Source organism: Caretta caretta, chromosome 10 (assembly GCF_965140235.1).
Source record: "Caretta caretta isolate rCarCar2 chromosome 10, rCarCar1.hap1, whole genome shotgun sequence".
Lineage (NCBI taxonomy): Eukaryota > Metazoa > Chordata > Testudines > Cheloniidae > Caretta > Caretta caretta.
In genome coordinates this window covers 65792526-65814770 of record NC_134215.1, presented here as the reverse complement: position 1 = coordinate 65814770, position 22245 = coordinate 65792526, and the positions used below count along the sequence as shown (strand labels likewise).

At 44.8% G+C, this 22245-nt stretch overlaps 1 protein-coding gene across 2 annotated transcripts in view; it reads left to right on the top strand.

Annotated features, from left to right (window-relative positions):
* ATP8B4 (ATPase phospholipid transporting 8B4 (putative)) overlaps nucleotides 1-22245 on the top strand; it is a 156936-nt gene that overhangs the window by 36073 nt on the left and 98618 nt on the right. For both annotated transcript variants that reach the window (XM_048867295.2, XM_048867297.2), the window contains exons 4-5: nucleotides 92-190; nucleotides 12222-12283. In XM_048867295.2, the coding sequence (XP_048723252.1) occupies nucleotides 92-190; nucleotides 12222-12283 (161 nt within the window). The remainder of the gene's footprint in view (nucleotides 1-91; nucleotides 191-12221; nucleotides 12284-22245) is intronic.

Below are 22245 nucleotides of genomic sequence, written 5' to 3'. Positions count from 1 at the left end.
ACTTTTTATGAAAAATATTACTTTGAAATATTGTTACTGAAATTTCACTAAGATTTTTTTAAAAAGTATTTAATAGAACTTTATCTTGTAGCTGATTCCAGAAATATCCTCCTTGTCTTGGTTTACTACCATTGTGCCTTTAATGATGGTATTTACCATTACTGCTGTCAAAGATGCGACAGATGACTGTGTAAGTATTTGCAGTAAGTTACTTTTACAAAGTCTTCAGCTGTCCATGTACTGTTACATAAATTACTAGGTAGCATATTATTCACATATTGATTCTAGTGCCATACTGTGTAGAAGGGGCACATGTATTCAAAAAAAGCTTTATTTGCTATCACTTGAGCACCTTTGTGTCTTAAAAGGCACAGTGTCTAAAATATGTTTGGTAGATGTTGTGCTGTTGTTCAATTTAACAGATTTAGAAGTCTTCCTTTCCCATTCTGTTACAACTTCTGTCAGTAAGTATTATACACAGTGTGTTATAATCTGCTCATTAAATCACAGATAATAGATCTGATGGAGGTAAATCCTTGTCCCAAGTCTTGTATAAACAGATTAAAATGAATAAATGCCAAAAATAAATATTAGTCATTTTCAAACCCTTTGTTAACTTATCCCATATAATGGCCAAAGTCTTGTAACTTTTATGACTGTAAAGCATTTGATCCTGCTCTTACTTGTTAGTTCCAAAGCTCCCAGTTTTCTACAGTGACATAATATTTGTATGAACTAATGACAATAAAAACCATAATGCATCTATATAGTGACTCGCAAGGATCCTAAAGCACTTATATAAACGGCTTTTTTACACTCCCTTTTCCACTTTGGAAAGGGTGGAAGTGGGCGGGGGAAGGGGTGGGGGCCAAAAAAGGAGTCAAATGCATGAGGAGTAAAGGTGTAGAATTTTACTAGTGGCATGGAGTTTTTAGTTACCAAATCTCACTTTTATCTGTAAAATACACTATTCGTATTTCTCCCCAATTTTAAAACAATCCATGTGTCTATATGAACCCTAGATTGGGGAAACGAAGTTAAACAAAACACTGTTGCAGATGACCTTTTAAATCTAACTTTTGTGTTAGATCTCATGTATAGCTATCATACTTTATGGCTAAAATGTTCTGATGCTACCTTGGTGCAGTTTTTTTAACCCCATGTGAAGCATTTTGCATCAGATAAAGCACAAACAGGGAAAAAAACAATGGAAAATCATAGACATGATGCAAGGGACAAGGAGTGGTGAAATGGATCTGTGAGGCAGAAGTCTTACTGCAATAGCAGAGAAACCTCTGAGTTCTTCAGATTCTTTAGGATATGTCTATGTGGCTGTAAAACTCCCACAGCAATGAGTCTCAGACCATAGGTCAACTGACCCGAGCTTGCAGCGCTCAGGCTGTGGGGCTATAAAATAACTGTAGAATTCAGGCTCAGGCTGCAGCATGGGTGGCGGGTATCATAGGCTAGGGGAGACTGTGCCTCCCAAAATGGCCTGGCATGGCCCTGCCCATGCTTCACCCCCAGGCCCCTGCCTGCAGTGCAATTCCTTCCTGCTCTTCCATAGTAGCCTAGGCTGACTGGGGCTGGGGAGAGCTGGTATGGTGCTGGGATTCATGGTGGCTGGTGCTGGCTCCGTGGCTGCACTGCCCACCTGGCACTTGGGGTGCTGGAACTGCACCCCCTGGCTTCCCAGTGCTCTGGGGCTCTGGTTGGGGGCTCAGCTGGAACTCCAGGGCTCGGGGCACTCCATGGCTGGGGGTGCTTGGGTGGCCTGGGGCAGGGGGCTGGGGCTAGGGCTATGGTGGGGGTGCTCTGGGCTCCTTCAGGGGATGGTGAGGGGCAGGGCCTTAAGTAGAAGGGGAGGGGCTGGGGGCTAGCCTCCCCCTTTGGCTGGTTCAGCAGCTGCCCATGGGCTGTAGCCTAGGGTCTGAGACCCTGCCCCCTTGTGGGGTCTCAGGGTATGTCTATACTATACTGCCATTAGGATACCCATGGCTGGCCCATGCCAGTTGACTCAAGCTTGCAGGGCTCGGGCTAATTTGCAATGTAGATGTTCTGATGTGGGTTGCAGCCCAAGCTCTGGACCCTCCCACCTCTCAGGGTCCTAGAGCGTGAACACCAGTCTGAGCCTGGACATCTACACTACAATTCAACAGCCCAAGCCCCATGGACCAGCCGCACGTGTCTAATTGCAGTGTAGACATACCCCCAGAGACCAAAAGTCTACACTCCTGTTTTATAGTCCTGCAGCCCAAGTCGGAGTCAATTGACCTGGGCCAGCCGCAGCCATGCTGCAGGTCTTTTATCATAGTATAGATGTACCTTGAGAATACAATCCTAGAAGGGTAGTACAGTCTATTTCATATTATGGAGATTTAAAGTTACTAATCCTAGCTGAGATCAAGCACTGATCTTTACTTAAAATGGAAAGCTGGGTTTGCCTTGGGAAGTATGAAGTAATAAGCTCTCCAAGGTAGCGTATAAAGGAACATGACAATGACTTCAGTGTAAGCAGACTGATTTTAAAGACACTGACGTTTCACTGGAGAGCAGGGAAATTCTCTTTGATAAGGAGTAAGTTTCTGAAATCTCAAAAGCTGATATTCTTGAGGGAAGTGGTAAAGAGTGATACATGATTTATTGGGAATAGTTCAGTTAGAACGTGATACAGGCATGATTAAGAATCTCTGTATCCCAGTGAGATGGTACAAGACAGTTGCACCGTCAGAACTTTATTTTCTTTTTTTGAGGCTCATACTAATCAGACTCAGATGACTCCAAGGATTACAAGCTTTGATGTCAGGAAAAATAAAAACAGATTTAAAGGGAGAGGAAAAGCAGGGAGGAAACAACATTTTTACTGGGAGAGCACAAGCATCATAAGATCAGTCTTAGATTTTAAATTAAAAGAATGTGGTTGATACCAAGATCTTTGAATGAAAACTGAGCAGCATGAGCTATCATAGCATCTGCAAGTTCATGAGTAATTCTGTTATCTCCAGTTAACAAGACCCTTCACCTTGCATGGTCCCTTAAAATATGTATTAACTACTGATGCTAAACAATCTGTTTCACCTTGTATTTAGCAGTGACAATCATTTCTCAGACCTGAAGAAGCGCTCTGTGTAAGCTCAAAAGTGTGTTTCTCTCACCAACAGAAGTTGATCCAATAAAAGATATTACATTACCCACCTTGTCTCTCTCAGAAGCCTGTACGCCAAGAATCCGTTAAATAGGTGTTTGAATGAAACCGCCACATGACATATGGTCTTTTTGCAAAGAAAAATTTGTGAGGGAGATATGAAAGCTGAAAAAGTGAGAGAACAGAAAGAAGAACTTCTGGGGGACAGCTTGGCATGTATTTTGTTGTTAATTTTCATAGGATTAGAACATGTTAGTCTCTCAGGGTTTAAAACACAGTTGATAACTCTTGAACAAAAAGTAGAAGACTGTATTGGTTCTGATAAGATTGTTAGACTAAGTTTGACCTGCCTCAGGTAATCTCTGTAACCACACATAAAGCTCTCCAAATTAGCATGTGGACAGTGTAACTAGAGTGTTCTCAGTAGTATTAGTCTGCAATCAGTTGGCTCTATTTCCTTTATGCTCTTGAGAATACCATGAAAAATGACAAGCAAAAGAAATAATCTATAATGGATGAAGAGAATTGCCTCATTAAAATTAAAGTGGTGTTATCTGTCTCTTCCTCTGTAGAAGGAGGGGAGTGTGTTTTACAATAGAAAAGAAAGCAAAAAATATCAGACAGGATTAAGTATAAAAATACTTTGTATACACACGTGTGTGTGTGTGGGTGTGTGTGTGTGTGTGTATACACACACACACACTTTTATTCAAGGATCTCAGTCATTTGCAAATATTAAGTCTCTTCAACGCCCTGAGAGGTGGTTTACTAATTTTACAGATGGATAAACTAAGAAGCAAGGATTTCAAGTGGTTTATTCAAGATCACACAAGTGAAGTGGTGACAAAGCTGTGAACAGATGAGACTGCCCACTCATAGACCACTACACTACATTGCCTCTCTCACATAAGCTGTTCTTAACAGTACCAAAGAAACAGGAAAACAAATCTTATGGTGATCAGAAAAGTTACTGATTATAGATTTAAAATTTACAGCCAAAGCAAAATGAAATCCAGCTTGTGACCTTTAATATGTATAAAAATAAATCATGTTGACATGAGTCAGAACAGCAGAGGTGCAGTAAACTTGAACACTAAAATGAATGAGCAACTTAATCTATTCCACATGAATATTAAGTCTTGAACCAAGGTTGAATACAAACTCTCAAAAATTATTGAGAAAAATTAGGATTGGTCTTCATTAAACAACCGAAGTATCAAATGACTCTGGTGATTAGCCAGAAAAAGTGTTTGGACAAGGGGAAAAAAAAAGGAAATACCACCACTACCATTCCTCTACTAGAAAGATGAAGGATGCTGAAAGATAAATCCTCACTCAAGTTTAAGTTGTAGTAAGAAGTTGTCACAAACTGCTTTTGATGAGCTCAAGTCCGGGTACGTATTTTGTGTGCCCTCTTTTTCATCTTATGTTTGCTTTGTCTCTCTCCAAGAAAATTTATGTGTATACCTCTAATTTATAATGGCAGCTGTCTTCCCTCAAAGTTTCTCATAGACTTTCACACTACCCCTCACCAGCCCAAGTTTACACATTTCAGCTTATTCTGACAAAGCCAAGCTTCTGCCACAGCCAGGTTTCCCCATCCTTCTATTCTCTGTCAACTTGCTAGCTTAATCCTGAAGCTTTCAGTCAGTAATTCTTCATTGTCTTTTGATATATTTAACATGGATATTTATTTTTCTGGTGTCCACACTTCCAAAAATTGGAGTGGGTTCAGAAAAGAGACAATGATTTGGGTTCTGGAAAACCTTACCTAGAGCGAGAGATTTAAGAAGCATTATTTATTTATTTATTTAGCATATTAAATAGATGATTAAGGTGACTTAATCAGGTTCTATAAGATTTGTTAATAGATATACCACACAAAGGCATTCAATGGAAGTTGAAGCTAGACAAATTCAGACTAAAAGTATGGTGCACTTTAAAAGTAAGGGTAATAAGTCATTGGAAGAAGTTACCAAGGGATGTTATGGGCTCTCTGTATATGTCTGCAAAGAAAAACCCCCAGTGTCAAGTCTCAGAGTCTGAGTCAACTGGAGCTAAAAAGAGCAGTGTAGTTGTTCAGGGTCGGGCTGGAGTCTGAGGTCTGAAACCCAACCAAAGGGGGGGAGGGTCTCAGAGCCCAGGCTCCAGACCAAACCCAAACATCTACACTATTTTTAGCCCCGCAGGCCAGGCCCTGTGAGCCCCAGGCAATTGACCCAAGCTCTGAGAGTCAGGCTACATCTACACTACAGCTGGGATCTACGCTCTGAGATCTATCCACCGGTGGTTGATTTAGTGGGTCAAGTGAAGACCCGCTAAGTCGACAGCAGATCACTCTCCAGTTGACCCCTGTACTCTACCCCCGACGAGAAGAGTAAGGTAAGTCGACAGGAGAGTTTCTCTTGTTGACCCCCTGCGGTAACGTGACCTAAGGTATGTCAACTCCAGCTACGTTATTCACATAGCTGGAGTTGTGTAGCATAGGTCGACTTACCGCAGTAGCGTAGACATAGCCGCAGTGCCATGGGTTTTTCTTTGCAGTGTAGACATACCCTTTGTCACTTAGGCTTTGTCTATACTGGCACTTTCCTCATTAAAACTTTTGTCACTTAGGGATGTGAAAAAACATCCCCTTGAACGACAAAAGTTTTAACAGCAAAAAGCGTGGACAGTGTTTCATTGGCGGGAGCCTCTCTGTCGACAAAGTTACCGCCCCTCATTCGGCATGATTTTATTTTGTCACCGAGACTTGAGAGCTCTCTCCCTGCGACAAAGAGTGGGCTACCCAGTACACCTTACAACAGTGCAGCTGCAGCGACACAGCCACGCCATTATAAGGTGTGCAGTGTAGACGTAGCCTTAGTCTTTAAATCAGGATTGGCTGTCTTTCTAAAAGAAATGCTCTAGCTCAAGTAGAAATCATCAGTGGATGAAATTTTATGGCCTGTATTATGCAGGAGGTGACATTAAATTTTCATAATTGTTCCTTCTGGCCTTACAAATATATGAACAATTGTCTCTTTGCCCACCTCTCCGCCTCCACCCGTAGAGTTCTCCTTTATCCTTTCATTAAAAATATATGGCTGGGATTTACAAAGGAGCCTAAAGCCTTTGTAAGATGCCCAAAACCCATTGAATTTCCCAGTGAATTACCTTGGGCTCCTCTGGAAATCTCAGCCGACGTCTTTATAAGAAATTAAAGTATGTTTGAAGTAAAATTAAAAGAAAAGGTAAAGCAGCTAGTCTGGTGTCCTCTCTACTATGTATTATCTGACTGTGGAGACCTTTTGAAGAAGGCTGCCCACTGAGCATGAAGGGAAGCCAGCTCAGATGTGTTAGTGGGAACATACCACCATCATCACCCCTGTTCAGTGAGAACAATATACAAATTCTAAAAATTTTAAAAGCAGCAATGCCTTTGGTATCCATGGAATTTGCTTGCTGTTTCTAAACAGCCCCTGTTTCTAAACAATCACAGATAACAACACATCACTGAAAGAGCATTCACTTGATCTGGCAGTCACAATGCTTAGTCTTCAGTTCAAGGTTCTCAAACTTTGATAATAAAAATGGAACTTGCTTCACGCTGAGAACAAATAGACCATACAAAATAAGAAATAATAAAAATAACAAATAAATAATAATTTTTGAATTACATAAAATAAGTTTTCTGCCAAACTAGAGGTAAAACAATTTTGAGACGGTTTGTGCTATTGATGTTTAAATAAATGTACTATTTCATTTAGAGTAAGCTATCTGGTAAAAAGCCAGGGTTGCTTTGGATTTCTTTAATGTGTAACATTAACAAAACCTTTGACAGCCACTAAGTTTTTTTTCTTGAATAAAAATACATGCTGTAACAAGTTGTTTCTCAAAAATAAGTCATTTTACATGTTTCATCTTCAAAGAAAGTCATAAAATGTAATGATGATTGAATGTTGGGCCAAAAATGATTTTTTAATAAAATAAGTATTGAGCATGTGTGTCTTAGAAATGGAAAGAGCCTATTGTAGCCAAAGAGTTGAAAATCAAAAATGTTGGGCTAGATTCTGCAACCCTTATTGACCTTGAGAAGTATTTACTTCAAATAGGCTTACTAATTGACATGAGTAAGGTTTTATATTTTCCTGTAACTGGGCTGATTGTTCCCTCAGAATCAGACTAAAATGCTCTTAAGTAACACCTGTGAGCCCCAATTCTGCAAGGTGTGTTCAGTGGTGCAGCAACTAGTGGTGCTGGCTTGAAGTAGTGATAGCAAACACCAAATGCATGGTTTCCATCATAGGCGCCGACTGGAACACCCATGGGAAAAATGGTGGGTGCTGAGCACCCACCAGCAGCCCCCCCACAGCTCCTCCCCCTCTCTCCAGCGCCTCTCGCCTGCTGATCAGCGCCTCCCACTTCCTTCCTGTGCCTCCTGCCCACCGCAAATAGCTGTTCTGTGGCGTGCAGGAGGCACTGGAGAGGAGGAAGTAGGCCCCCCAGCACATTAGAAAGTCTACTTCTCTGGTTTCTATGGCTTCCATCATCTGCTCCCCCACTATAAAGTTTGTTCCAGCACCCTTGGGTGTGTTCAAGGGGCAAGTGCAAGCCTAATGCTTCTTCAAATGCTTGCTCATGTTCATTCCATTCTAGGGTGTGCACGTGCCCATGTGCATGGTCATTGGAGATTTTTGTCTTAGCGGTATCTGTAGGGCTGGTGACAGCGCCCCCTTGAGTGCCATGCTCATGCGTCGGTATATCGGGCGCCGCCAGCTCTACACTCTCTCAGTTCCTTCTTACAACCGGCGGTGGTTAGTCAGAGTGCCTTTCCTTGCATAGCAAGGGCTAGCAGTTTTGTCTCTACTGACTTGAGCTTTAGGACCTTGTAAATAGTTTGTTTATAGTAGTTAGTGTTAAGTAGTTTAGTAGTTAGAATCCCAGTGGGGACTTTGCCGCAGGCAGGGCATGCCCGGGTCTCCCGGGTTTAAGCCCTGTGTGGACTGAAACAGGCCTATGCCTGTAAGTGACCTCCACAGCAGCTGCCTCAAGTGCTTGGGGGAATCACACATGAAGGACAAGTGCCGTATTTGTCAGAACTTTCGGCCCAGGAGTCAGAGGGAGTGGGATATTCGTTTGCAGGCTCTCTTCATGGAGTCTGTCCTTCATCCGGCTTCCAAGCCATCCTGCCAAGACTCACCAAGTACCTGCCTGGCACTGCTTCCCATTGCCGGTGCCCAAGAAGAAAGCAAGGAAGCATGGCTCCCCAGCACCAGGCAAGAAGGGCCATGGGAAGGGACCCAGCTTGGGCTGCCCAGCCACTCCAGAGCCACGCATCTGTGCCGGTTGGGGCTCTTAGCTCCTTAAAAGGTCCACTGCAACTCCCAGGAGTGGTGGGGACCCAAACCCCTGATGACATCGAAGTCCCAAGCTCTCATGGCGCCGAGATAGCAGAGGCCTCCACCTGCGCCGCCGACACAGCACGTGCTGCAGGAAACAGTAGAGGCTCCCCACGAGGGCAAGCAGCCACTAAGATCCCTCAGAGGGTAGTGGAGCGCGACTGATCCCCCGAGACGAGACAGTGCTTTCCACCTCTGCACCGCAGATTGCCAGAGTCACAGCCCAGATCATCTGGGCCCTGCCCTTGGTCACTGGCACCACAATCGCGGTCCCCCTGTCTCAACACGGATTGCCTAGAGGAAGGTGCTGGTGTCTGTACTACTGGCACCATTTGCCCTTCTGCTGGTCAACCTCTCCGTGCAGATCTTGGTCGCCTGCCCCTGGAGAGTGCTACCCATCACATCTCCGGTCCCCCTGGCATTGACACTGGTCCCCTCAATACCGGCACCGATCCTCTTGCTCCAGGCACTGGTCTCCAGTGGCGATGGTCATCCGGCAGACTCAGGTGGCGATGACCCCACCGTGCTCTCTGGAAGATCAATTTCTCTGGCACAGAAGGGCAGCCCGGCCCAGCAAAGCATCCTGGGAATCAGAAGTGCTCATTTTGAAGATGCACTTGAGAGCAACGCCTGGATCCACCTTGTTCTATGTTTGACAGCCTTTGTCCCTACCATTCGGTCTGGTCATGGGTCACCTCGGACTGCTGGGTGCTGGACATAGTTTCTCGGGGCTGTATCCTGCAATTTTCAGCTGCCCCTCCCTCCGTCCCCTCTTCTTCTCCGTCCCTCTTTGAGGACCCTTCTCATGAGCAACTCCTTGTCCAAGAGGTCAAGAACCTCCTACGCGTGGGGGTGGTGGAGGAGGTCCTTTGGGACATGAAGAGAAAAGGGTTCTATTCCCGCTACTTCCTAATTCTGAAAGCAAAAGAGGGACTCAGACCCATTCTGGAACTGCGTCACCTCAACAAGTCTTTCAGAAAGTTGAAATTTCGCATGGTCTCCCTGGCCTCCATCATCCCCTCCCTGGATCCGGGAGATTAGTATGCCACTCTCAAGGTCACAGATGTTTCCTCCATTTCATAGTGGGCAGATGCCATTTTCAATTCATGGTGTTGCCCTTTGGCCCTCAGGGTGTTCACAAAGTGTATGGAGCTAGTGGCCTGAGATATCAAGGGGTCCAGGTCTTCCAATATCTCAACAACTGGCTCATCAAGGACAGGTCTCGGTAGCAAGTACAGAGGAGCCTTGATCTAGTGCATGTGACGGGGGCCTATTAATAAATGAGAAAAAATCCACTTTATCACCTGTCCAGCGAATAGAATTCATGGGGTGGGTCTCGACTCCACGCGAGCCAGAGCCTTCCTTCTGGAAGCGCGTTTTCAGGCCATGTCAGACTTGATCTCCCATGTAAAGAACAACCCGCTCACCACAGCCCAAACCTGCCTGTGGCTGTTGGGCCACATGGCTGCTTGTACATACATTATCAGCCATGCTCGGCTCCATCTCCGGCCTCTGCGAGTGTAGCTGACGTCAGTCTACATCCCCAACAGGCACGACCTAGACCAGGTAGTCAGGGTGCCGGACCACATATGGTTGTCCCTGGATTGGGGGTTGGACCCCAGGTCGGTGTTGGAGGGAGTCCCCGTCATTGACCGTAGTCTCTGATGCTTCGGACCTGGGCTGGGGAGCCCACCTGGGTGAGCTGAGCACCCAGGGACACTGGTTGTGGGATGATCAACGTCAGGGAGCTCAGAGCTGTTCACCTGGCCTGCCAGGCTTTCTTGCCCCACCTAAAGGGCAAAGTGGTGCAGCTCCTTATGGACAATACCGCCACGTTGTATTACATCAATAGGTACCAGGTCTTCAGCCCTTTGTCAAAAAGCTCTCTGCCTTTGGGATTTTTGTGTGTGGCATGCCATTCATTTAATAGTCACTCACTTGCCTGGAACCAGGAACATCTTGGCAGATCACCTCAGCAGGACTTTCTCGTCTTGCCATGAGTGGTCGCTCCATCCCGAGGTAGTCAGTATTATCTTCCGGAAGTGGGGAACTCCCAAGGTGGACTTGTTGTGTGTCCCACCAGAACAGGAAATGGCATGTGTTCTGTTCCCTAGAATGGAATGTCCATGAGCAACGCATCTTGAAGAACAACAGTTATGAAGAGGTAGGTAACCATTTTTTTAAATGGGCTCCTTGTGCTTAATGTTAGACGTGAGTTTAAGTAAGTTGCTGAATTTGGGACATAGTGCAGTATGTTAATGTGGATGAGGGAAATACACCAGATTAAATTTATCTGGATGTTTTGGATTTTTAAATGGGCTGAGAACTGGCTGAAGGACTGCAAACAATTCACTAAGGATAACCATCAGTGTATTGAGATGATGGAGATATTTAGATGGATTTCTATGGGACTGGGGTTAGATTTAGTCTTACTGAACATTGCCATCAGTCAACTTGAAGTGAACTAAAAATGCATATTAATGAATGCAAATGCAGTTTAGTACTAAACTGGAAGGAGTTGCAAACAAATAATACAAAAAAACAGAGAGGCTAGGAAAAAAGATAGGAAAAAACAAAATTAACTCCAATGTGGGGAAAATTGCAAACTAGAATAAATAAAGAAAAATTATCCAAAATGCTTATGTTCAGTGGGGAAGGAGATACCTGGAAAATATTAATTCCAAAAAGGACTTATATAAGAAGGAAGAGTGGACATGGTATTAGCTATGAGTTTAAAACAAAATATGGGAAAAAAATATCCAAAGCAATTTTGGGCTAGGGATCGTAGTGCCAGGACATGATAGTACTTTTCTAGTGGGTCTTGTAACAGTGCACCAGAAACACTGTTCTCAGTGTTTGGTTACCTCTTGGAAAGATGTAGATAAATTTCAGAGAGTTGGAAAAAGAGCAACAAAAATAGCTGAGGCTGAATGGATAGATTTATGAAGAAAGATTATATGAGCTAAATATGTAAAACTAGTTGAGCAACTATTAAGTGGGAATGGTACATAATAATTCATAAATATTTATAAGGACACCAAGAATGGAGAGGAATTATTTAGAATGGTATCGGTGGCATAATTTGGAATATTGACATGAAAATGAGAGAAGAATTATTTTGTAGAATATAAAGGAAAAGTTATTTATAAAAAGTTCTTCCAGTGAAAGTGTGTCTTTTAGGCTGTGGGATAGTTTACTAAAGAAAGGCAGAGGAAGCCTTTCTCTGGGCACATAAAACTGGACTGGACAAAGCAGTAGAAAACTTGTTTTTCATTGGCAATGTTATGGATGAGGAGAGCAATTTTCGATCTGTAATGTCTATGATTTAATGTGTACTTATTTAGTTAGCAACAGTCAATAAATACTTTTATAGGCAATGGCTTGCTAATTTTTATATTAAATGCATAGAATATTGCATGTGTTAATTAAATTATTGTGGGGCAAATGAATACTTTAGTGTTTACCAATTCATTTTTAAAAACAAAGAGTTTATTAAAATATTTTTTATGTCATGAAAATTATGTAAAATCAATGTGTGACATTCTGGTCCCATTGAAGTCAATGGATTTCACTCACAGAGACTGCTTGCTTGCTTAAAGTTATCTGTATACTTAAGTTCCTTGTTTGATCAGGTCCTTATGTTCACTTTGGATCACAAAAAACTAACTAGTATTTTTATGTCATTAATATTGCAGTTTCGCCATAAGAGTGATAACCAGGTGAACAATCGACAGGCTGAAGTACTCATTGATGGCAGGTAAGAAACAGATTTTAAAGATGGTCGATTTATTTTTAACTTTTAGATTATCTCACCAATATTCAATCACAATTCTTTTGCATTTTCAAGCTATAGGGCCATGCAACTGAACCATCAACATTTTTTTTTCCTGTAAGATAACAGAGATTTCACTGAGGAATTTCTTGGTTTGATCCAGTTTTAAGATTCACTCTTTCTCATAATCCATATTCCTGCTGATTTTAATTAGATTTGGTTGTCTAGAATGATAGAAGAATTTGGGACCTTAGAAATTCTTTAACTCTTATTTTTTTAGTTTCATTTTAATTTTGCTCATTGTACTTCTGTTGTCTCAAACTACTTTTAAAATTTCCTTTTAAAGATTCACATGAACAGTCTAGTACATTGACTTTAATCCTATTAAACACAAAAAACTATATTAGAAGAACATTATTAAGGTTTTGTGACAAAGTTCCTGCTCTACCTTGGTGGGTCTTGCGCTTATTGGCGGATTTGCTCGCCTTGGAGCTCCACGGCAGCCCCCAGCTTGGCCATTTTTCTGAACCCACAGTCCAGGTCGACTCCTCCTGTGTCTGACCAGGAGTTGGAAGGATTTGGGGGGAACCCGGGCCTGCCCTCTACTCCGGGTTCCAGCCCAGGGCCCTGTGGAATGCAGCTGTCTAGAGTGCCTCCTGGAACAGCTGTGCGACAGCTACAACTTCCTGGGCTACTTCCCCATGGCTTCCTTCCAACACCTTCTTTATCCTCACCATAGGACCTTCCTCCTGGTGTCTGATAATGCTTGTACACCTCAGTCCTCTAACAGTCCGCATTCTCACTCTCAGCTCCTAGTGCCTCTTGCTCCCAGGTCCTCACACGCACACCACAAACTGAAGTGAGCTCCTTTTTAAAACCCAGGTGCCCTGATTAGCCTTCCGTAATTGATTCTAGCAGCTTCTTGATTGGCTGCAGGTGTTCTAATCAGCCTGTCTTAATTGTCTCCAGAAGCTTCCTGTTTGTTCTGGAAACTTCCCTGTTACCTTACCCAGGGAAAAGGGACCTACTTAGCCTGGGGCTAATATATCTGCCTTCTATTACGTTCCTGTAGCCATCTAGCCCGATCCTGCACAGTTCCAAGGTTAAGTACTCAAAATTTAGGAAATGCCAGAATTAAGGTTGCTCATGCAACCTTAATTCGCCCCCTTCTGTATATGCATATGATACAGTCTTTAATTACATGATCACATACTATTTTTTTCTTCCTCATTCAGTGCACAGGATAGATGGTGCTCACTTAATAAGCAGCTGTTCAATATTTTGTTTTCTCCTCATTGTTCAATGTGTGATTCCATCCGTTATTGACTGCGCGCTATTCAAACCCTGCTTTGAAGACAGAATTATTAATTTCTTCATAGGTTTTTCTATGATGCACATCAATACAGTATATGAGTGCTTCACAAATATTAATGAATTTATGTTTCCCAAGTGGGCATTATCTCCATTTACAGATGGTAAACTGAGTCACAGAGAGACGAAAGTAAAAGTATCCACTAATTTTGGGTGCACAATTTGAGATGCCTAGGACTTGATTTTTCAGAGTACTTAGCATTATGTAGCATGTTATATGTTCAGAGACATTGACTTCAGCTGTGAGTACTCAGCACTTCTGCAAATCAGACCAAGGGACTCAAGTCAGACACCCATAAAATGAGGAACACACAATTAGTGACTCCGTGTGAAAAGTTTTGTTTTAGCTAGCCTGAAATGGGAACCCTGTGGTGGAGACCAATATAGAATCCAGTTATCCAGGGCAGAATTCAACTTCCTTAACCATGAGACCATCCTTTCTCCTCCTGCAGTCCCCTGCCTCGTTCACTACACTTGTTCCAACTTCTTCAACATAGGAGGCAGTGATCATATAGACAGCCGTCTCTTACTCCACCACCCTGATTCATCCCCAAAGCAGGTCCATCTTGTGCACTGAATGAGGCAGGGTTCCTGTGACAAAAATAATATGTGATCACATAATTAAAGACAGTATCATAATACGTGTGAGTAAGGGGTCCAAATTAAAGTGGCTCAGGCAACCTTAATTCTGACATTTTTAACTTTTGAGTGCTTGAGTTAAATGTAGAGTAGGAGTCCTTGCTGCAGGAAAGGGGAGCGAGGTCAAGTGGCAACTCCCCCAGGCCCCAGAAGAGGTAGTAGCTTGTTCTTAAGGATTAAGGAACCCTTCACTCCATGTTTTTTTTGGTGAGACTGTGGCCACATCCTGGACTGGAAAAGTAAGTGGTAGTAAGTGGCCAGGGAGGCAGCCTCAGAGCACTTCTGGGTCCTTGATATTGCTGCCAGTCAGAGCCTGGGCTCCCCTACAAGCCAGGCAGCAGCAAGGATGGCATTACCCCTTCCCTCCTTGTGATGAGGGCGACATAGGCATTGTAAGCCCTGAAGTAAGGGTGTGAGGCCTTTGGGGGCCTGGAGTTGGGCTGGAAAGTCCTTTTTGGGGGACACTGGACTACTATAATTTATTGGACTCCATAACCCTGGAAAGAGGTAGACTTCTGTGGTGACCTGGCAAGAGGGCTGAGTTACTATCTACCAGAGTGACCACCAGCAGGAGACGCTAGAGATGGGGGAAGAGTTGAAATCCAGGGACCTAATCCCTAGGCAGTACCAATGGTAAGGTCAGCCCGGTCACCATATGCAATAGCTTAGGTTTTTAAAATCAAACTGAAAAAAAAAGAAATTCCATCATGTGGCATCATATTGATACACACGTGGTTCATCAGCAGGTTTGGAACCATGGCAAAGATTCTGCCATTTGAGGTTATGGAGTAACTGATAGTAGTAGTAGATTATTGTTTACGTGGACCAGCTCTTGAGGGGAATGGGACACTTTGTCAATGGATTTCACAGATATTTGCTGACAGCAGAGGAAACTCAGGAATCTTGGGTTGATTGAGTTGAGTTGCACTATAAGGTGGGTAGAAAGCTGGCTAGATTGTCGGGCTCAACGGGTAGTGATCAATGGCTCCATGTCTAGTTGGCAGCCGGTGTCAAGTGGAGTGCCCCAGGGGTCGGTCCTGGGGCCGGTTTTGTTCAATATCTTCATAAATGACCTGGAGGATGGTGTAGATTGCACTCTCAGCAAATTTGCGGATGATACTAAACTGGGAGGAGTGGTAGATACACTGGAGGGGAGGGATAGGATACAGAAGGACCTAGACAAATTGGAGGATTGGGCCAAAAGAAATCTGATGAGGTTCAATAAGGATAAGTGCAGGGTCCTGCACTTAGGACGGAAGAACCCAATGCACAGCTACAGACTAGGGACCGAATGGCTAGGCAGCAGTTCTGCGGAAAAGGACCTAGGGGTGACAGTGGACGAGAAGCTGGATATGAGTCAGCAGTGTGCCCTTGTTGCCAAGAAGGCCAATGGCATTTTGGGATGTATAAGTAGGGGCATAGCGAGCAGATCGAGGGACGTGATCGTTCCCCTCTATTCGACATTGGTGAGGCCTCATCTGGAGTACTGTGTCCAGTTTTGGGCCCCACACTTCAAGAAGGATGTGGAGAAATTGTAGAGAGTCCAGCGAAGGGCAACAAAAATGATTAGGGGTCTGGAACACATGAGTTATGAGGAGAGGCTGAGGGAGCTGGGATTGTTTAGCCTGCAGAAGAGAAGAATGAGGGGGGATTTGATAGCTGCTTTCAACTACCTGAAAGGGGGTTCCAAAGAGGATGGCTCTAGACTGTTCTCAATGGTAGCAGATGACAGAACGAGGAGTAATGGTCTCAAGTTGCAGTGGGGGAGGTTTAGATTGGATATTAGGAAAAACTTTTTCACTAAGAGGGTGGTGAAACACTGGAATGCGTTACCTAGGGAGGTGGTGGAATCTCCTTCCTTAGAGGTTTTTAAGGTCAGGCTTGACAAAGCCCTGGCTGGGATGATTTAACTGGGAATTGGTCCTGCTTCGAGCAGGGGGTTGGACTAGATGACCTTCTGGGGTCCCTTCCAACCCTGATATTCTATGATTCTATGATTTCAGGACAGTGTGCTCTAGGTGCAACAGACACTTCTGGCAATTTCCTCCCAAGTTCGATTCCTTCTGTTCTATCCCCTCCAATCTGTCTCAGTCCCTTTCCTGCCTCTACCTCACTACTGACTCCTGTTCCAGTGACATTGTCTTCACCTAGTCAGTCCCAGTCTCCAGTTCAATGGCTTTTGATATTAATCCCAATCTCCTTGCCCAGCCACTGCCTAGGAACTGAAAGCCCTAGTGTTCACTTCCCAGTATCTCCTGTCTGAGTCCGAGTTTCTCCCTTTCTGGTCTTCTTATCCAGCCATTCCCTGTTCCCTCTCCTTATCCAGCCATTCCCTGTTCCCTCCCTATCTCTCTCTTTTATCTCCCCCTGAACTCCAGTTGCCGCTTCCACTGCCCACATTCCCGTTCCAACTGGATTCCAGCACTAGTCTTCCTCTCATCCAATCTCGATGTCCTCACCTACCATGGTTCCTTGTCCCATTGTCTTTGCCCAGTCAGCCCCAATTCTCCCCCCTGTACATCCCTTGTCAGATCTGTCTCCCCTCACACCTACCTCCTTTCTGCTGCCCCATTGGTTCCCACTTCCAGTGCCCCCCATTTCCTTTCCCAGCTCCCAGACCTTGTCTCCTTGCCCAGCCAGTCCCAGTCTCCACCCACTGCCAGCCTCCAGTCACAGGCTCTGCCTTCCAGGCTCCTTGGCCCAGTCACCTACTCCACAGGCCTTCTCCTGCAACACCTTATGTCCAGCTCTTGTCCCTTCTGCATTTGAATCAGATGGCTTCCTCCTCCATGCTGCTTGGGTGCCAGCAGGGGCACGATTGAAAGGACAGGAGAGAGAGGCTCCCTGCTCTTCTTTCCAGTGCCAAGCCCCACCCTGGCCCAGATCAGTCAGGAGCATCCATTGTAAGGAAAGTCTGGCTTTGCTTCTGTAGTCAGGAGCTGTAGGGAGCATGCTGTGGAGATGGTGCTTGTGCAGTCTGGTCACCCTACGAGCTATAAGAGGCTCAAGCAAGCTCATTGAAGGCAAATTCTTCTGAGATTTTTGAGTTGCTAAGATCTAGCACAAGGGTGGGCAAACTTTTTGGCCTGAGGGCCACATCAGGTTTCTGAAATTGTATGGAGGGTCGGTTAGGGTAGGCTGTGCCTCCCCAAATAGCCAGGTGTGGCCCGGCCCCCGCCCCCTATCCAACCCCCCTGCTTCTCGCCCCCTGACAGCCACCCCGGGACTCCTGCCCCATCCAACCCCCCCGTTCACTGTCCCCTGATGGCCCCCCAGGACCCTTACCCATTCACCCCTCCCTGTCCCCTGATCACCTCTAGAGCCCAGCCCCTGACTGCCCCCCGCCACCTCATCCAACCCCTCTTCTCATTCCTGACTGCCCACCAGGATCCCTGCCCCATCCAAGCACCCCTTCTCCCTGACCGCCCCCAGAACCCCTGCCCCTGACTGCCCTCTGCCGCCCCATCCAACCCCCCTTCTCCTTCCTGACTGCCCCCCGGGACCCCTGCCCTCATTCAACCCCCCTGTTCCCCACACTCTGACTGCTCTGACCCCTATCCACACCCCTGACCACCACCCTGAACTCCCCTGCCTTCTATCCAACCCCCCCCCCAGCTCCCTGCCCCCTTACCGTGCTGCCTGGAGCACCGGTGGCTGGCAGCGCTACAGCCGCGCCGCCCGGCTAGAGCCGTCCACGCCACCATGCAGCACAGAGCACCGGGTCAGGCCGTGGCTCTGCAGCTGCGCTGCCCGGCAAGAGCTCGCAGCCCTGCCGCCCAGAGCCTTGTGTCGGCGGCACCGTGAGCTGAGGCTGCAGGGGAGGGGCCGGGGGCTAGCCTCCCAGGCCAGAAGCTCAGGAGCCGGGCAGGAAGGTCCCGCGGACCAGATGTGGCCCGCGGGCCGTAGTTTGCCCACCTCTGATGTAGCTAGTCTCTGGATATGTGTGAACTGTGATTTTTCAAAAGTTTGTAGCTTGGCCAAATTTGGGTGGCTTTTCATGGGGATGGCAAAAGGCACATCCCTGACACGAAGGCCAACCCTCTGCCCAATTTCAAGTCCCTGCTCCAAAGCACTAGGACACTAGAGCTTGCCAAAAAAAAAAAACAAACCCAAAGGAAAAAAAAAAGATTTCCAGGTCTTTAACATTGAAAAATAATGTTAGCTTCATTCTTGGGAATGTCTGAATTGTTTTCTAGATTTTTCCAAAACCATTCAACCTGAGGCCACCCAGCTTGGAGAATTGCATCCCCAATGGTTAAAATCTTGCGAAGTTATAAGCAACTGAATATATAGGGTCTTATGAGGAGAAATGTCCAGCAATCTTAATAATGGCCAGTGTTACTGGCCCTTTGTACAATGATTAGTGCCAATGTACAATGTAGTGCCAATCTTTAAAAAAGGGAAGAACGAGGATCCTGGGAACTACAGGCCAGTCAACCTCACTTCAGTCCCCGGAAAAATCATGGAGCAGGTTCTCAAATAATCAATCCTGAAGCACTTAGAGGAGAGGAAAGTGATCAGGAACAGTCAGCATGGATTCACCAAGGGAAGGTCATGCCTGACTAATCTAATCGCCTTCTATGATGAGATTACTGGTTCTGTGGATGAAGGGAAAGCAGTGGATGTATTGTTTCTTGACTTTAGCAAAGCTTTTGACACGGTCTCCCACAGTATTCTTGTCAGCAAGTTAAGGAAGTACGGGCTGGATGAATGCACTATAAGGTGGGTAGAAAGTTGGCTAGATTGTCGGGCTCAACGGGTAGTGATCAATGGCTCCATGTCTAGTTGGCAGCCGGTGTCAAGTGGAGTGCCCCAGGGGTCAGTCCTGGGGCCGGTTTTGTTCAATATCTTCATAAATGATCTGGAGGATGGTGTGGATTGCACTCTCACCAAATTTGTGGATGATACTAAACTGGGAGGAGTGGTAGATACGCTGGAGGGCAGGGATAGGATACAGAGGGACCTAGACAAATTGGAGGATTGGGCCAAAAGAAATCTGATGAGGTTCAATAAGGATAAGTGCAGGGTCCTGCACTTAGGACAGGAGAACCCAATGCACAGCTACAGACTAGGGACCAAATGGCTAGGCAGCAGTTCTGCAGAAAAGGACCTAGGGGTGACAGTGGACGAGAAGCTGGATATGAGTCAGCAGTGTGCCCTTGTTGCCAAGAAGGCCAATGGCATTTTGGGATGTATAAGTAGGGGCATAGCGCGCAGATCGAGGGACGTGATCGTCCCCCTCTATTCGACATTGGTGAGGCCTCATCTGGAGTACTGTGTCCAGTTTTGGGCCCCACACTACAAGAAGGATGTGGATAAATTGGAAAGAGTCCAGCGAAGGACAACAAAAATGATTAGGGGTCTGGAACACATGACTTATGAGGAGAGGCTGAGGGAACTGGGATTGTTTAGTCTGCAGAAGAGAAGAATGAGGGGGGATATGATAGCTGCTTTCAACTACCTGAGAGGTGGTTCCAGAGAGGATGGTTCTAGACTATTCTCAGTGGTAGAAGAGGACAGGACAAGGAGTAATGGTCTCAAGTTGCAGTGGGGGAGATTTAGGTTGGATATTAGGAAAAACTTTTTCACTAGGAGGGTGGTGAAACACTGGAATGCGTTGCCTAGGGAGGTGGTGGAATCTCCTTCCTTAGAAGTTTTTAAGGTCAGGCTTGACAAAGCCCTGGCTGGGATGATTTAATTGGGGATTGGTCCTGCTTTTGAGCAGGGGGTTGGACTAGATGACCTCCTGAGGTCCCTTCCAACCCTGATATTCTATGATTCTATGATTCTATGATTAATCCTTTCTTGGAACTTATTAGGTCGTGACAAAAAACTGATACTGTACTATGGAAACTTTGTGGTTGTGATTATAAATGCTTTGACTTATATAACACCTTTCATCAAAGATTTCAATATATTTTATGGACATAGATTATTTCTTAAGATGTTGATATTTCCATGAAGGTGCTTTTAGATTTTTCTGAGTACTAGGTCAGCAGTTAGTCTATCCACTGCTTGGTTTCAAGGCTCACTATGGAGTTTTCACTTACTGTTTCAGTCATTACTATATAATAGTTTTCAGAGTAACAGCCGTGTTAGTCTGTATTCGCAAAAAGAAAAGGAGTACTTGTGGCACCTTAGAGACTAACCAATTGAGCTGTAGCTCACGAAAGCTCATGCTCAAATAAATTGGTTAGTCTCTAAGGTGCCACAAGTACTCCTTTTCTTTTTATATAATAGTTGTTTTTTCTCAATTGCTTCCTCTCTCATCTTTGACTTAGCTTGTTATAACAGTATGTATATTGTCTGTCTGCTCTGGAATAAAGACAGGAGTCAGTGGATGTGGTTTCATTAGGTTGCAACTTTATTCTCTTAAAATATCTGTGAGTACTCGGCAACAAAATGTATAGGCAGATCATCATCCTTTCCTTAATCATATCCACACAATCCCCAACCCAGGTCCTAGTCACCCTTCCCTCATATGAAGTGAAAGGGGACGAGGCTATAAAAGGAGGGGGTTGACTCCCCGCTGTTTCAGATGTAAGAGCCCCAAACTCCCATCCTCAGCTGCCTTAAAAGGGGCCTAGGAATAGGAGAGAGGTTGGCTCCCTGCTGATGGGATGTAGGAGCCCCAAAGTTTCTTTAGAATCATAGAACTGGAAGGGACCTTGAGAGGTCATCTAGTCCAGTCCCCTGCATATGTGCAGGATTAATTATCTAGACCATTCCTGACAGGTGTTTGTCTAACCTGCTCTTAAAAATCTCCAGTGATAGAGATTCCATAATCTCCCTAGGCAATTTATTCCAGTGCTTAACCACCCTGACAGCTAGAAAGTTTTTTCTAGTGTCCAACCTAAACCTCCCTTGCTGCAATTTAAGCCCATTGCTTCTTGTCCTATCCTTAGAGGTTAAGAAAAACAATTTTTCTTCCTCCTCCTTGTAACAACCTTTTATATACTTGAAAACTGTTATGTCCCCTCTCAGTCTTCCCTTTTCCAGACTAAACAAACCCAGTTTTTTCAATCTTCCCTTGTAGGTCATATTTTCTAGACCTTTAATCATTTTTGTTGCTCTTCTTTGGACTCTCTCCAATTTGTCCACATCCTTCTTGAAATGTGGTGCCCAGAACTGGACACAATACTCCAGATGAGGCCTAATCAGTTTGGAGTAGAGCGGAAGAATTACTTCTCGTGTCTTGCTTGCAACACTCCTGCTAATACATCCCAGAATGATGTTTGCTTTTTTTGTAACAGCATTACACTGTTGAATCATATTTTGCTTGTGGTCCACTATAACCCCCAGATCCCTTTCCACAGTACTCCTTCCTAGGCAGTCATTTCCCATTTTGTATGTGTGCAACTGATTGTTCCTTCCTAAATGGAGTACTTTGCATTTGTCCTTATAGAGTTTCATCCTATTTACTTTGGATCATTTCTCCAGTTTGTCCAGATTGCTTTGAATTTTAAACTTATCCTCCAGACCACTTGCAACCCCTTTCAGCTTGGTATCAATTCGCAAACTTTATTAGTGTACTCTGTATGCCATTATCTAAATCATTGATAAAGATATTGAACTGAACATAGTTTTCATGATTTGTCATTGCAGAGGAAATAGGTTTTTTTTAGAGTTCCATCTGTTTTCAGTTCCTCTGAACTGCAAGGAAAAATTTTGAATTTTTGTTTAAATTTTCCTTTTATTATTTGAAAAATGATGAATGAGGTGTTTGGTTTTGAGGTTTAATCTCTCTCACACACACAGAAAGAGGTGGGGGTCAGGAACCATAGGGGCAGCATTCTAATCCTCATTTCTTCAAACAGGAGAACATCAGTACATATCTTTTAAACTCTTTGGGACAGGGACCATCTTTTTATTCCGTGTGTGAACAGCCGTCTAGCACAGTGGGGTCTTGGTCCATGACTGGGGCTCCAGGGTGCCAA